This window comes from Nerophis ophidion, linkage group LG01 (genome assembly GCF_033978795.1).
Source record: "Nerophis ophidion isolate RoL-2023_Sa linkage group LG01, RoL_Noph_v1.0, whole genome shotgun sequence".
Classification (NCBI taxonomy): domain Eukaryota; kingdom Metazoa; phylum Chordata; class Actinopteri; order Syngnathiformes; family Syngnathidae; genus Nerophis; species Nerophis ophidion.
The window spans coordinates 38830547-38846407 of record NC_084611.1 but is presented as its reverse complement, the minus strand read 5'-3'; the positions used below and the strand labels follow the sequence as shown (position 1 = coordinate 38846407).

General features: G+C 45.7%; 1 protein-coding gene across 1 annotated transcript in view; it reads right to left on the bottom strand.

Moving 5' to 3' along the window:
• Nucleotides 1–15861, bottom strand: part of cfap251 (cilia and flagella associated protein 251) — a 53001-nt gene that overhangs the window by 24207 nt on the left and 12933 nt on the right. The window contains exons 11-12 of the mRNA XM_061902257.1: nt 14321–14571; nt 14109–14260 (exon numbers count right to left, since the gene is read on the bottom strand). Of these exons, the coding sequence (XP_061758241.1) occupies nt 14109–14260; nt 14321–14571 (403 nt within the window). The remainder of the gene's footprint in view (nt 1–14108; nt 14261–14320; nt 14572–15861) is intronic.

The window sequence follows — 15861 nt, the reverse complement described above, 5'->3', positions numbered from 1 at the left end:
TGTAAGGACTTTGATACTTTTTTTTGCATTAAAGATGCTAAACTAATCCAATGTAGGTCAATGTTTGTTAGCTATGCAAACTGAACAAAACAACGATATCTTAGCTTTGTGTTATTGGTGACAAGGCAAATCATTAATAATTCATTTTATTTGCAGAACATGCCAATAACAAAAGAACACCTCCGGCATACTTGCCAACCCTCCCGGATTTTCCAGGAGACTCCCGAAAACCTCCCGGGAGAAATTTTCTCTCCCGAAATTCAGGTGGAGCTGGAGGCCACGCCCCCTCCAGCTCCATGCGGACCTGAGTGAGGACAGCCTGTTTTCACGTCCGTTTTCCCACAATATAAACAGCGTGTCCGCCCAATGACGTTATAACTGTAGAATGATCGAGGGCAAGTTCTTGGTTTATTATGTAGGTTTATTGTTAAGCAGCTTCATTAACGTCCTCCCAGCGCAGTAACAACACACAACAACAGCAGTCACGCTTTCGTCTACCGTAAAGCGGTTCGTCTGCCGTAAACAGCAATGTTAAGTTAAAAAGTTAAAGTACCAATGATTGTCACACCCACTTATTATCTGCATTTGACCCATCACCCTTGATCACCCCCCGGGATGTAAGGGGAGCAGTGGGCAGCAGCGGTGCCGCGCCCGGGAATCATATTTGGTGATTTGTTGTGACACTTTTAAACAGGACAATACTGCCATCTACTGTACATGCACCACAACACCTCCAGGCAACAACTCCAGGCAACTTCAACTCTAATACTCTACTCCATTCACACCCCATCTCCCCGGATTGTAAATAACCTAATGTAATTAATCAAATGTATTTCTAATGTATATACTTGTTATTATGCTCTCTGAACTCACTATGTTCTCTGCTTGCTGTACATATCCTACTAAGTAGGATCTACACTGTTTCAATGTCCATTTCTCTGTTGACGCAATTGTTGATGACTGAAGTACTGACATAAACCAAAGCTTCTCACCCTACCCCCTGGGTTGTAAATAATGTAAATAATTCAATGTATATACTATGATGATTAACTTTTGTGATGACTGTATAATGCTGATAGTATATATTTGTACCATGAATTGATTAACGTGGACCCCGACTTAAACAAGTTGAAAAACTTATTGGGGTGTTACCATTTAGTGGTCAATTGTACGGAATATGTACTGAACTGTGCAGTCTACTGATAAAAGTTTCAATCAATCAATCAATCATGCATATGTGACAATAACATCTACAGCTTTTAGAGAGTGCAGTGCACAACTGCGCACACAACAGCTGTAAATATACTCCTCCCCTCTTAACCACGCCCCCAACCACGCCCCACACCCCATCCCCAAATGTGTCACCCACATCTGCGGTCCTCTCCAAGGTTTCTCAGTCATCCACATTGACGTCCCACTGGGTTGTGAGTTTTTCTTTGCCCTTTTGTGGGCTCTGAACCGAGGATGTTGTTGTGGCTTGTGCAGCCCTTTGAGACACTTGTAATTTATCCATCCATTCATCCATCCATTTCCTACCGCTTATTCCCTTTTGGGGTCGCGGGGGTCGCTGGCACCAACACAGACAGATAGACAACACTCACACACGATTTAGGGATATATAAATAAATATTGATTAATTGAGTTTGTGAGGCCAATGAGGTATGATTATTTCTGATAATGTATGTGAAATCAATGTGTTTTCTTTTATTTGATGTCATACTAATTGTAAATTCTGTTTCTCTTATTAGTTCTGACGGCATTATTTTGGCACTGTTTTGGTATCGTTAACAAGAAGAGTGCGTGGCTGAAATAAATGTCTGTATGAGAAAAATGAACAACTTGAGCCTCGATTAAGACCTCGTAGGGAGTAACACAGTAAACACTACTAGTGTAGCCACTAAAATAAGAGTGAACTGCAATTAAATAGTCAAAATTGTAATTTCGGATACAAACCCCGTTTCCATATGAGTTGGGAAATTGTGTTAGATGTAAATATAAACGGAATACATCCATCCATCCATCCATCATCTTCCGCTTATCCGAGGTCGGGTCGCGGGGGCAGCAGCCTAAGCAGGGAAGCCCAGACTTCCCTCTCTCCAGCCACTTCGTCTAGCTCTTCCCGGGGGATCCCGAGGCGTTCCCAGGCCAGCCGGGAGACATAGTCTTCCCAACGTGTCCTGGGTCTTCCCCGTGGCCTCCTACCAGCTGGACGTGCCCTAAACACCTCCCTAGGGAGGCGTTCGGGTGGCATCCTGACCAGATGCCCGAACCACCTCATCTGGCTCCTCTCGATGTGGAGGAGCAGCGGCTTTACTTTGAGTTCCTCCCGGATGGCAGAGCTTCTCACCCTATCTCTAAGGGAGAGCCCCGCCACCCGGCGGAGGAAACTCATTTCGGCCGCTTGTACCCGTGATCTTATCCTTTCGGTCATGACCCAGAGCTCATGACCATAGGTGAGGATGGGAACGTAGAGCGACCGGTAAATTGAGAGCTTTGCCTTCTGGCTCAGCTCCTTCTTCACCACAACGGATCGATACAACGTCCGCATTACTGTAGACGCCGCACCGATCCGCCTGTCGATCTCACGATCCACTCTTCCCCCACTCGTGAACAAGACTCCTAGGTACTTGAACTCCTCCACTTGGGGCAGGGTCTCCTCCCCAACCCGGAGATGGCACTCCACCCTTTTCCGGGCGAGAACCATGGACTCGGACTTGGAGGTGCTGATTCTCATTCCGGTCGCTTCACACTCGGCTGCGAACCGATCCAGTGAGAGCTGAAGATCCCGGCCAGATGAAGCCATCAGGACTACATCATCTGCAAAAAGCAGAGATCTAATCTCGTGGCCACCAAACCGGATCCCCTCAACGCCTTGGCTGCGCCTAGAAATTCTGTCCATAAAAGTTATGAACAGAATCGGTGACAAAGGACAGCCTTGGCGGAGTCCAACCCTCACTGGAAATGTGTCCGACTTACTGCCAGCAATGCGGACCAAGCTCTGGCACTGATCATACAGGGAGCGGACTGCCACAATAAGACAGTTCGGTACCCCATACTCTCTGAGCACTCCCCACAGGACTTCCCGAGGGACACGGTCGAATGCCTTCTCCAAGTCCACAAAGCACATGTAGACTGGTTGGGCAAACTCCCATGCACCCTCAAGAACCCTGCCGAGAGTATAGAGCTGGTCCACGGTTCCACGACCAGGACGAAAACCACACTGTTCCTCCTTAATCCGAGGTTCGACTATCCGGCGTAGCTTCCTCTCCAGTACACCTGAATAAACCTTACCGGGAAGGCTGAGGAGTGTGATCCCACGATAGTTGGAACACACCCTCCGGTCCCCCTTCTTAAAGAGAGGGACCACCACCCCGGTCTGCCAATCCAGAGGTACCGCCCCCGATGTCCACGCGATGCTGCAGAGTCTTGTCAACCAAGACAGCCCCACAGCATCCAGAGCCTTAAGGAACTCCGGGCGGATCTCATCCACCCCCGGGGCCTTGCCGCCGAGGAGCTTTCTAACTACCTCAGCGACCTCAGCCCCAGAAATAGGAGAGTCCACCACAGATTCCCCAGGCACCGCTTCCTCAAAGGCAGACGTGTTGGTGGGATTGAGGAGGTCTTCGAAGTATTCCATCCACCGATCCACAACATCCGCAGTCGAAGTCAGCAGAACACCATCCGCACCATACACGGTGTTGAGAGTGCACTGCTTCCCCTTCCTGAGGCGGCGTATGGTGGTCCAGAATCGCTTCGAAGCCGTCCGGAAGTCGTTTTCCATGGCTTCCCCGAACTCTTCCAATGTCCGAGTTTTTGCCTCGGCTACCGCTAAAGCTGCACACCGCTTGGCCCGTCGGTACCCGTCCACTGCCTCTGGAGTCCTATGAGCCAAAAGAACCCGATAGGACTCCTTCTTCAGCTTGACGGCATCCCTCACTGCTGGTGTCCACCAACGGGTTCTGGGATTACCGCCACGACAGGCACCAACAACCTTGCGGCCACAGCTCCAATCAGCCGCTTCGACAATAGAGGTTCGGAACATGGTCCACTCGGACTCAATGTCCCGCACCTCCCTCGTGACATGTTCAAAGTTCTCCCGGAGGTGTGAATTGAAACTCTCTCTGACAGGAGACTCTGCCAGACGTTCCCATCAGACCCTCACAATGCGTTTGGGCCTGCCAGGTCTGTCCGGCATCCTCCCCCACCATCGCAGCCAACTCACCACCAGGTGGTGATCGGTAGAAAGCTCCGCCCCTCTCTTCACCCGAGTGTCCAGAACATGAGGCCGCAAATCCGATGACACAAGTACAAAGTCGCTCATGGAACTGCGGCCTAGGGTGTCCTGGTGCCAAGTGCACATATGGACACCCTTATGTTTGAACATGGTGTTTGTTATGGACAATCCGTGACGAGCACAAAAGTCCAATAACAAAACACCACTCGGGTTTAGATCCGGGCGACCATTCTTCCCAATCACACCTCTCCAGGTTGCCAACATGAGCGTTGAAGTCTCCCAGTAGGACAAGGGAATCACCCGGGGGAGCACTTTCCAGTACTCCCTCGAGTGTACCCAAAAAGGGTGGGTATTCTGAACTGCTGTTTGGTGCGTAAGCACAAACAACAGTCAGGACCCGTCCCCCCACCCGAAGGCGAAGGGAAGCTACCCTCTCGTCCACTGGGTTGAACTCAAACGTGCAGGCTTTGAGCCGGGGGGCAACGAGAATTGCCACCCCAGCCCGTCGCCTCTCACTGTCGGCAACGCCAGAGTGGAAGAGGGTCCAGTCCCTCTCGAGAGAACTGGTTCCAGAGCCCTTGCTGTGCGTCGAGGTGAGTCCGACTATATCCAGCCGGAACTTCTCTACCTCGCGGACTAGCTCAGGCTCCTTCCCCCCCAGTGACGTGACGTTCCACGTCCCAAGAGCTAGCTTCTGTAGCCGAGGATCGGACCGCCAAGTGCCCTGCCTTCGGCTGCCGCCCAGCTCACAATGCACCCGACCTCTATGGCCCCTCCTATGAGTGGTGAGCCCATTGGAGGGATGACCCACGTTGCCTCTTCGGGCTGTGCCCGGCCGGGCCCCATGGGGACAGGCCCGGCCACCAGGTGCTCGCCATCGTGCCCCAACTCCGGGCCTGGCTCCAGAGCGGGGCCCCGGTGACCCGCGTCCGGGCGAGGGAAATCTGAGTTCATTTTGTTGTAATTCCATAGAAGTCTTTGAGCTGCTCTTTGTCTGATCACTCACCTAGGACCTGTTTGTCTTGGGAGACCCTACCAGGGGGCATGAAAGCCCCCAGACAACATAGCTCCTAGGATCATTGGGACACGCAAACTCCTCTACCACGGTAAGGCAGCAGCTCAGAGAGGAATACAATGATTTGCAAATCATTTTCAACCCATATTCAATTAAATACACTACAAAGACAAGATATATGATGGTCAAACTCATAAACTTTTTTTTTTTGCAAATAATAATTAACTTAGAATTTCATGGCTGCAACATGTGCCAAAGTAGTTGGGAAAGGGCATGTTCACCACTGTGTTACATTTTCTTTTAACAACACTCAATAAACGTTTGGGAACTGAGGAAACTAATTGTTGAAGCTTTGACGGTGGAATGCTTTACCATTCTTGCTTGATGTACAGCTTAAGTTGTTGAACAGTCCGGGGTCTTGTTGTCATATTTTACGCTTCATAATGCGCCACACATTTTCGATGGGAGACATGTCTGGACTGCAGGCGCGCCAGGAAAGTACCCGCACTCGTTTACTGCGAAGCCACGCTGTTGTAACACGTGGCTTGGCATTGCTTTGCTGAAATCAGCAGGGGCGTCCTTGATAACGTTGCTTGGATGACAACATACGTTGCTCCAAAACCTGTATGGACCATTCAGCATTAATGGTGCCTTCACAGATGTGTTAGTTACCCATGCCTTGGGCACTGATACACCCCCATACCATCACAGATGCTGGCTTTTGAACTTTGCGCCTACAACAATCCGGATGGATATTTTCCTCTTTGTTCAGGATACCACGTCCACAGTTTCCAAATATAATTTGAAATGTGGACTCGCCAGACCACAGAACACTTTTCCACTGTGCATGAGTCCATCTTAAATGAGCTCGGGCCCAGCAAAGCCGGCAGCGTTCCTAGGTGTTGTTGATAAATGGCTTTCGCTTTGTAAAGTAGAGTTTTAACTTGCACTTACAGATGTAGCGACCAACTGTAGTTACTGATTGTGGTTTTATGAAGTGTTCCTGAGCCCATGTGGTGATATCCTTTACACATTGATGTCGTTTTTTGGTTGAGTACCGCCTGAGGGATCAAAGGTCCGTAATCTAATGCAGTAATTTCTCCAGATTCTCTAAACCTTTTGATGATTTTACGGACCGTAGATGGTAAAATCCCTAAATTCCTTGCAATAGCTCGTTGAGAAATGTTGTTCTAAAACTGTTCGACAATTTGCTTACAAATTGGTGACCCTCGCCCTATCCTTGTTTGTGAATTACTTAGCATTTCATGGAAGCTGCTTTTATACCCAATCATGGCACCCACCTGTTCCCAATTAGCCTGCACACCTGTGTGATGTTCCAAATAAGTGTTTAATGAGCATTCTTCAACTTTATCAGTATTTATTGCCACCTTTCCCAACTTCTTTGTCACGTGTTGCTGGCATCAAATTCTAAAGTTAATGGTTATATGCGAAAAAAAAATGTTTATCAGTTTTTACATCAAATATGTTGTCTTTGTAACATATTCAACTGAATATGGGTTGAAAATGATTTGCAAATCATTGTATTCCGTTTATATTTACATCTAACACAATTTTCTAACTCATATGGAAACTGGTTTTATATATATTAGTACTTTCGTCCACTTAGACTGCATGAAAAGGTTAAGAAACATTAAGCGTGTGGTCGATGCATTCTATGAACAAAGAAAGCCAAAAAATATTGATGTAATAATCATTATAGTATTGACTAGATACACCCGGGGCATTTGTTTACATTGAGGAGCGCTAACTTTTGTTCGCGGTGACGGGGGCGAGCTATTGTATCCTTCTATGGTGTTTCGTGAAGCATGTTTAGCTATTCCTTGTCCTGCAGACATGATACTTGTAAGGAACTTACTTTATTAGTGATTTAGAAGTAGCTAAAACTAGACTGTCCATACGGTATAGCTCGGTTGGTAGAGTGGCCGTGCCAGCAACTTGAGGGTTCCAGGTTCGATTCCCGCTTCCGCCATCCTAGTTACTGCCGTTGTGTCCTTGGGCAAGACACTTTACCCACGTGCTCCCAGTGTCACCCACACTGGTTTAAATGTAACTTAGATATTGGGTTTCACTATGTAAAGCGCTTAGAGTCACTAGAGAAAAGCGCTATATAAATATAATTCACTTCACTTCACTTCACATCCTCTTTTCTCCGGACATGTCCTCTTTTGCGGGGCTGTCCGGGCTGTCCGTGCGAGGTTGCTTAAATGCCTCTAATGTCCTGCGTTTTAGCTGTTGGAATAGAGAGGTTCTCTACAATTTAAAACTAGAAAAACTTAGGTTTTTGCTAAAAGGCTCTGCTCAAGCGTTTGAAAGCTCATGGAGTCCCTTCTTGCTAAATGTCAACTCTGACTAATGCCCAAACGCAGATGAGGAATAACCTCCCTTTTATTTATAATTATTATTTAATTATTATTATTATTATTATTATTATTATTATTTATTTTATTATTATTTTTATTTTATTTGTTCTCCCTTTCTCTCTCCTTTCAGAGTCTGTCTGTCTCTGGCCTCGTATAGGTGTGTGAGTGTGTCTGTTTTTGTCGTCCAACTTGGTGTATGTTTGTGCCATATGTCCCTGTTTGGTTTGACCTGAGTGGGGTGGGAGGGTGGGTGGTGTAAGTTTTAAGGGAAAGGGTGTGAAGAATTCATTGACTTTAAAATTGTACTGTTTCAACTTGCACTTTTTTCTGTCTATTTGAAAAAGTCAATATAAAGAGTTGGATTAAATGTCCTGCGTTTTGAGTCAGGGTTGCGTGTATTTTCAATGTACCTACAGGGTTAAACAGGGGTTAAAAACACAACAAATTGTGAAGGTGGGCGCATGCAGCAACATTTGTGAGGGAGGGGCAGAGACAGAGAGAACGAGAGTGCGAGGTAGGGGATTGATTGTCAATCAAGGCATACTTGGTCAACAGCCATACAGGTCACACTGAGGGTGGCCGTATAAACAACTTTAACACTGTTAAAAATACCCACCACACTGTGAACCCACACCACAAAAGAATGACAAACATATTTCAGTAGAACATTTGCACCGTAACACAACAGAACAAATACCCAGAGCCCCTTGTAGCACTAACTCTGCCGAGACGCTACAATATACACCCCCCGCTACCCTCCCCTCCACCTCAACCCCAATTACGTCACATCAAATATTCCACTTTGAAAAATATTTTTGGTGGAAGATTTTGAATATTTTGTGTGTTTGCCATAAAAAACAACAACATAATTTTGTTTGACAAAAAAGGGCGGAAAAACAAACAACAAAAAAAACATAATTTTTTTTTTAACATTTTGAAATGAGGAATAGATCTAAAGTTGATGTAGACTCCAGAGATTTAAGCGTTAAATATAAAATGTATTTATGTCCTGGCACACCATTATAATCATTTCATGACCCAAGCAAAACACTTTTTACACTTTTATACTGAAATAAATACACCTACAACTTCCATCCATCCATCATCTTCCGCTTATCCGAGGTCGGGTCGCGGGGGCAACAGCCCAAGCAGGGAAACCCAGACTTCCCTCTCCCCAGCCACTTCGTCTAGCTCTTCCCGGGGGATCCCGAGGCGTTCCCAGGCCAGCCGGGAGACATAGTCTTCCCAACGTGTCCTGGGTCAAAAGGACCCGATAGGACTCCTTCTTCAGCTTGACGGCATCCCTCACCGCTGGTGTCCACCAAGGGGTTTTAGGATTGCCGCCCCGACAGGCACCAACTACCTTGCGGCCACAGCTCCGATCTGCCGCCTCGACAATAGAGGTGCGGAACATGGTCTACTCGGACTCAATGTCCAGCACCTCCCTTGTGACATGTTCAAAGTTCTTCCGGAGGTGGGAATTGAAACTTTGTCTGACAGGAGACTCTGCCAGACGTTCCCAGCAGACCCTCACAATACGTTTGGGCCTCCCAGGTCTGTCCGGCAATGCACCCGACCTCTATGGCCCCTGCTATGGGTGGTGAGCCCATTGGAGGGGTGACCCACTTTGCCTCTTCGGGCTGTGCCCGGCCGGGGCCCATGGGAACAGGCCCGGCCACCAGGCGCTCGCCATCGTGCCCCACCTCCGGGCCTGGCTCCAGAGGGGGGCCCCGGTGACCCGCGTCCGGGCGAAGGAAATCTGGGTCCATGATTTTTCTTCTTCATAAAGGTCTTTGAGCTGCTCTTTGTCTGATCCCTCACCTAGAACCTGTTTGCCTTGGGAGACCCTACCAGGGGGCTTTATGCCCCCGGACAACATAGCTCCTAGGATCATTGGGACACGCAAACTCCTCTACCACGATAAGGTTGCAGCTCAGAGAGGAGTACACCTACAACTTATTAGATAAAAACATAGAAAAAAGAACCAGCAGCGGTAAAGTTTGGATCCATGAAGGAAAGAAGAAAGTGAATGAATGTTTATAACTGAATACATTTACATATGCATACAAATTTGTTTTCTTTTTTTATTATTTATCTTAATGAATTAATTAATGTTTATGACAACCTTTTTTTCAAAACACAATACAAAATGTGAGATATAACAGGACAATGCATACGTTTATCATTTGTTTTCAAAACGCGTACAAAAAAGTGGGACCCCAAATATTTACTGTGGGACCCCGTTTTTATGACTTGATGGGGTCCATGGGACCCCATTTTGAAAATTCCTAGCGCCAACACTGCTGTCAACAGAGGAGAAAAAATGTTTCATTTAAATAGATATATTGATTGGCAACACTAAATTGGCCCTAGTGTGTGAATGTGAGTGTGAATGTTGTCTGTCTATCTGTGTTGGCCTTGCGATGAGGTGGCGACTTGTCCAGGGTGTACCCTGCCTTCCGCCCGATTGTAGCTGAGATAGGCGCCAGCGCCCCCCGCGACCCCGAAAGGGAATAAGCGGTAGAAAATGGATGGATGGATTTATAAAGCAAGTTCAAGTATCATTGGCCAATTTTCACCTATTTCCGGCTTTGGCGTGTTGCCCGCCTTAGCACGCATATATGTGTCCTCTTTTTGGGATTTCACAATATGGTCAGCCTACTAAAACACTGCCGACTGCGGCTTTACATTTGCCGCGAGCTCGCTAGATATGTTTCAAAGCACCACGTGGAGAGCGGCGTTTCAGTCTTATAGCTTCACCTTTATCGTTAGTTTTTAAACCAAATTGCGTCCATTCTCCCTTTTCTGTCGACACACCCTGTCTGCTTGTAAGTACTCAGTGATTGTGCGTTGCAGAACATCCTCCTCTGCTCGTAAAACCAGTAATGTCACAACATGACAACAGAGCTGTCAGGGTTAGTTGTTGACGGACCCCAAGATGCAGTGAAGGAGGGAGGCATTTTGCAGGAAAACATGATTTAGTTTAAATACTAAGACAAAAAACAAACAAAAGGGGTACAACAAAAAGCGTGCACAAGGCGGATAACAAACTAAAAGAGCTAGCATGGGAGCTAGAAAACAAAAGGAGCTTAGCATGGAAGCTACCAAAAACAAAAGGGGCCTAGCGTGGAAGCTAGTGGATAGCGAGCAGGAAAACAGAAGTCGTTACGTGTTATACAAAGATAAATTGAAAGCAGGGAACAAAAGACAGTAAGCTACAAACTGCTACCGAAATATATCTTACCGCTATGCTGCAATGACACAACACGACACGACACAACAGGAGCGACAATACAATACCATAATCCAGCCCTGACTGGAGGACAAAAGCAGGTACAAATAGGATTGGGCTGATTAACACCAGGTGTGGCGAGGTGCCAATCAGCCGCAGCTGAGGAGAAACAGCGCACAGGGAAAAAAACAAGAAACAGACAAAATAAGAGCGCTGACAGGAATTAAAAACAGGAAATAAAAACAGGAAATACTAAACACACAGAGGAAAAACTAAAACACAAACAAACTGTCAGTGGCAAGCCTGACAAGAGCGCCGTTATGCCCGTTAAATTTGATTGATTGATTGAAACTTTTATACGTAGATTGCACAGTACAGTACATATTCCGTACAATTGACCACTAAATGGTAACACCCGAGTAAGTTTTTCAACTTGTTAAAGTCGGGGTCCATGTTAATCAATTAAAAAAAAGTTTTAAAATGGAACCAGTATTTTTCGAAGGGAGTATAGTACCGTTTTTGATTCATTATTACCGCGGTACTTTACTAGTACCGATATACCGTACAACCCTAAAATATATATAAAATATTTGACGCAGGGGTGGATCCTGCTTTGGGTTTTTTTGGCCCAAATGATGAAAAGGAAAGGACCTAAAATGGAACTGTGGATGGGGGCGTGGCCTGTGGACCTGCAGCGAAGTGAGGTGTGCCAGGACCGGCTTCGAGATCAGCGACAGGTGTGTAGAGGGCCCACCTGGACCTGCTTATGTAATCACTTGTCGCTCTGTTAAAGGCAGCAGCCGGGAAGGAGAGGAGATTTGGAGAGCGAGCGAGAGCAAGACTGACTCAGAGACGATGGCTGAAAAGCACGAAGAGACGCATATCGCAAAATAAATCATTGTTCAGAACCATGAACGCAGCTGTCATGTCCGTGATTGGTGGTCCGAATACCCCGGAAGCGCAACACTTCCACAGGAACCTTCAAGAACACCACTAGTAACTACACAAGTTGAACAAATTACTACTGACTGCATCTGAAGTAAACAAGCTACAGAAACACTTTAGTTGCATAATCACATCACAAAAAACATTTATAACTGCCTCAAAGAAGAGGACTTAAAGGGGTACCTAGAAATCTGAATCACAAAGTTAGGATCGCTGTGTTCTATGCTTGCTAACAAGGTTAAAATATTGAAATGAGTTAATTAACTCATATTATGTTCTACATCTGGTGAATGTTTATATTCAGCTAGGAGAAAGCGAATCACCAGGTTTAAGTAAATAATGGTTGAGCCCATAATAAATGAAGGAGCCTGGACATTCGTATGTGGACTGGGTCAACTCTCTCATGAGAAGAAGCAATAAATTCAGACTTCGGAATGCAAAAGTGACAGCTCTAGCCTGGAGGAGAGACTCCGTGTCAGTCTTTACGCCGACGTTTAAGTTAAAACATACCGAGGTTGTTTTCCGGTCACTTACACAGTCAGGTTGTACTCTCCTGAATTAACACACGCCCAGACAGAGGAAGAAGTAATATAAGACTGTGGTTCGGCTCCTCCAAGTTAAGAGTGCCTAATTTTGTTTACCCGACCTCCTCCAGGAACTGCAGTCCTGTATAATGACACTCGCTTGTAATAAAGTAACTTTTGGTTCAGTAAAGCATCCCCGACATTTCTTTTGATACAGCCGCTCTGCTCTGTCACCCTTCTGTCCGGACGAGAATGACAAGACCAGAAATACACATCAATACCTTTGCAAAGAACTGCCAATGTGTTTACAGCTGTCCAAGTTCCTCTACACAACGGGAGCACTGTAGTGTTTTTAGGCATTTGCTGCAAAAAATTTTGTTTCCCAAGTTTTGAACTAAACTCTAATATCATTCCGAGGCTAGATTTGGCCCCCAGGCCACGAGTTGTATTGGCCTGATCTATACAGTCCCATCTCTAAAAGAACCACAATCTATTCTTCACAGAGACTGAGTTGCTGAGTTAGGCCACTCCATTCCGCAGAAGGATACAAACAAACTACCGTATTTCCTTGAATTGGCGCTGGGTATATAGTATGCGCCTGCCTAGAATTACTACCGGGTCTAACTCGTTTCGCAAAATAATTAGCGCATGCTTAGCATTACCGCCGGCTCAGGATTAACGCCGGGTCAAACTCGTATCGCAAAATGTTATTTTTATTAGCGCATGTCTAGAATTTCCGCCGGGTCAAACTCGTTTCGCAAAATAATTAGCGCATGCTTAGCATTACCGCCGGCTCAGGATTAACGCCGGGTCAAACTCGTTTCGCAAAATGTTATTTTTATTAGCGCATGTCTAGAATTTCCGCCGGTTCAAACTCGTTTCGCAAAATAATTAGCATATGCCTAGAATTTCCGCCGGGTCAAACTCGTCACGTCAGGAGTGACACTTCACCTGTCATCATTTTCAAAATGGAGGAGGCCGATTTCAATAATTTGAAATCGCATAAAGGGAAGAAGATTAAGAGCTATTCAGTATGATTTAAAGTCCAATCTATTGAATATGCTAAAAAGAACAGTAAGCAGCTATGTTTTATTAATATACCGTAACTGTGTGTGTCAAATACGAGTCATTAAATGACTCCCGCCTCCCGGTGGTAGAGGGCGCTAGTGATCCTTCTTGCGACTACTCGGCTGCAGAAGAAGTGACAACAAGCAGCAAGAGTGAGCGGCGTGTGTTTATTTTTTCCTCTCGCTTGCACTTTTAACATGGAGGATTCCATATCTAAAATAAAATAGTTTTCTAAACTGGACTTTCAATCGAAGCAGGAGGTAATAAAGGAAGATATCCATCTCCATCGAGGAGAGACTTTGAAAATTGAAGAAAGATAAGGAAGACTTCTATAAACAAGTTATCGATGCTTTTGATCGGAGGGAGCTGCGCATGGACTTCATTTATAAGTAAAGGTAAGACCATAATAACGTTTTGTTTTTTTTAATGTGCTTTTCATGATGGTATCCTTACATAACACTCAAATTTTTAAGCGCAGGTCTAAATTTACCGCATGCCTTTGGTAAGCGCAGGAGTGAGATGAGGTTTTAAAATAAGTAGCTTATGCTTGCCTTTACTGCATGCCTTTGGTAAACGCCGGAGTGAAAAGAGGTTTTAAGTGAATTAGCGCCCCGGCAGCAATTCAGGGAAATACGGTAGTCTGTTATGCACAATGTTTGGCCGTACGATAACCCGAGGAACCGCTGCACAGTGAATAAAACATACCTACCGCAGTGGCCAGGTAGCAGGAGTCTGAGGAAAAACTCATGTGGCTGATGCTCTCTTTGGGGTAGTCAAAACATTCCCTTGGATCACTCTGTAAAGTGTCGGGATCCAGAAAGTGAACGGCTCCACTTGCGAATCCAATAGCCAGGTGGCGCCCTGTTGAGTGAATGTCACAGTGGTTGGTACTGTACGTCATCAGTCCATCAACGGTCTCACCTTGAGGGTCGAATGTGACACACTGGATCTCTTTGTCTTTCTCAAAGACCTTGCAACGGACGGTTCGCTTCTGTTCATAGTCCCAGGCCTTTAAGGTGCCCTTGTGGTTGCCCATGACAACAACTGGCCGGATGGGATGGCAGGCCACCGCGTGGAGGGGGTCGCAGTTCTCCTGAAGGATGACTTCGGAGGTGCCCTTCTGAACGTTGACATAAACCATGGTGGAGCTGACTGTGGACACCACAAAGTTCCTGTGGAACACATGAGATCATAAGAGATGGTATGACGGGTGAAATGAAATCTGAGACGTGACAATTGATAGGAAAATAGACTATTAGATTAGAACAGGCCTGGGCAATTATTTTGACTAAGGGGCCACATTTGGAGAAAAAAATGAGTCTGGGGGCCGGTATATCTATTTTTAGGAACACTAATACACCACCTCACAATAATGTCTTATTTAATTAAAAAATGTATTGGAATTTTACATTTTTCTATGAACGATAAAACACTGAATATTGACAAAATAAGAATGTCACACCCCCTTTCGATCGACATATTTTACAATCGAGTGAATCCCGACAAAAATGCAACGAACAGTGAAATACGAACACAAAGGCTACAAAATAAACCCACCAACAATTTGATACATCTGATATATCTAAACTTTAGAACTTTTTGGTGAAAATCTCCTTCCGAGTCTGTGGAAACGCTTCCCACCCACACTGCTTGGTGCCTCGTCTGAGCTGCTGTGAAGTAGATTACCATAGTAACTAATTAGATGACCCTTATAACTGGTATATCATCCTAAAGCGCAGATTCCAACCATTGAAATACTTTGTATAGTTCAAGACTTACGGTCATTAGAAAACATCATATGGCAGCTACACTTTCCATCTTAAAGATCTAAAAAAAAATATTTGGGAATGTCCGGCGGGCCAGATTGAAAAGCTTAACGGGCTGCATGTGGCCCCCGGGCCTTAATTTGCTCAAATCTGGATGAGAAAGTGGATTAGATTAAATGAGATGGGAGACTAAATGGCAGATGACATATGAGATTATAGTTGAGATGGTAGGAAAGATTTTTGATCGGATTAAAGAAAATGACCTTTCAATGACATTATATGAGAGAAAGAAACATGACACATGCCCTGAAATGAGATGCAACATGATTTTATCTATGGTATGAAGGCTGATTTGAGAAATGATAAAGGAAACTGAGTCATGAGAGGCACTGAAAGACTAGATGAGATAAAAGTATGTATGTATAATAGGATGGGATTAAATGCATTTAATCTAGTACTCCGGCTCCCTCCCACCTTCAAAAACATGCACCTGGGGATAGGCCCCTCCCACCTCCACAGACATGCACCTGGGGATAGGCCCCTCCCACCTCCACAGACATGCACCTGGGGATAGGTTGATTGGCAACACTAAATGGTCCCTAGTGTGTGAATGTGAGTGTGAATGGTGTCTATCTGTGTTGGCCCTGTGATGAGGTGGCGACTTGTCCAGGGTGTACTCCGCCTTCCACCAGAATG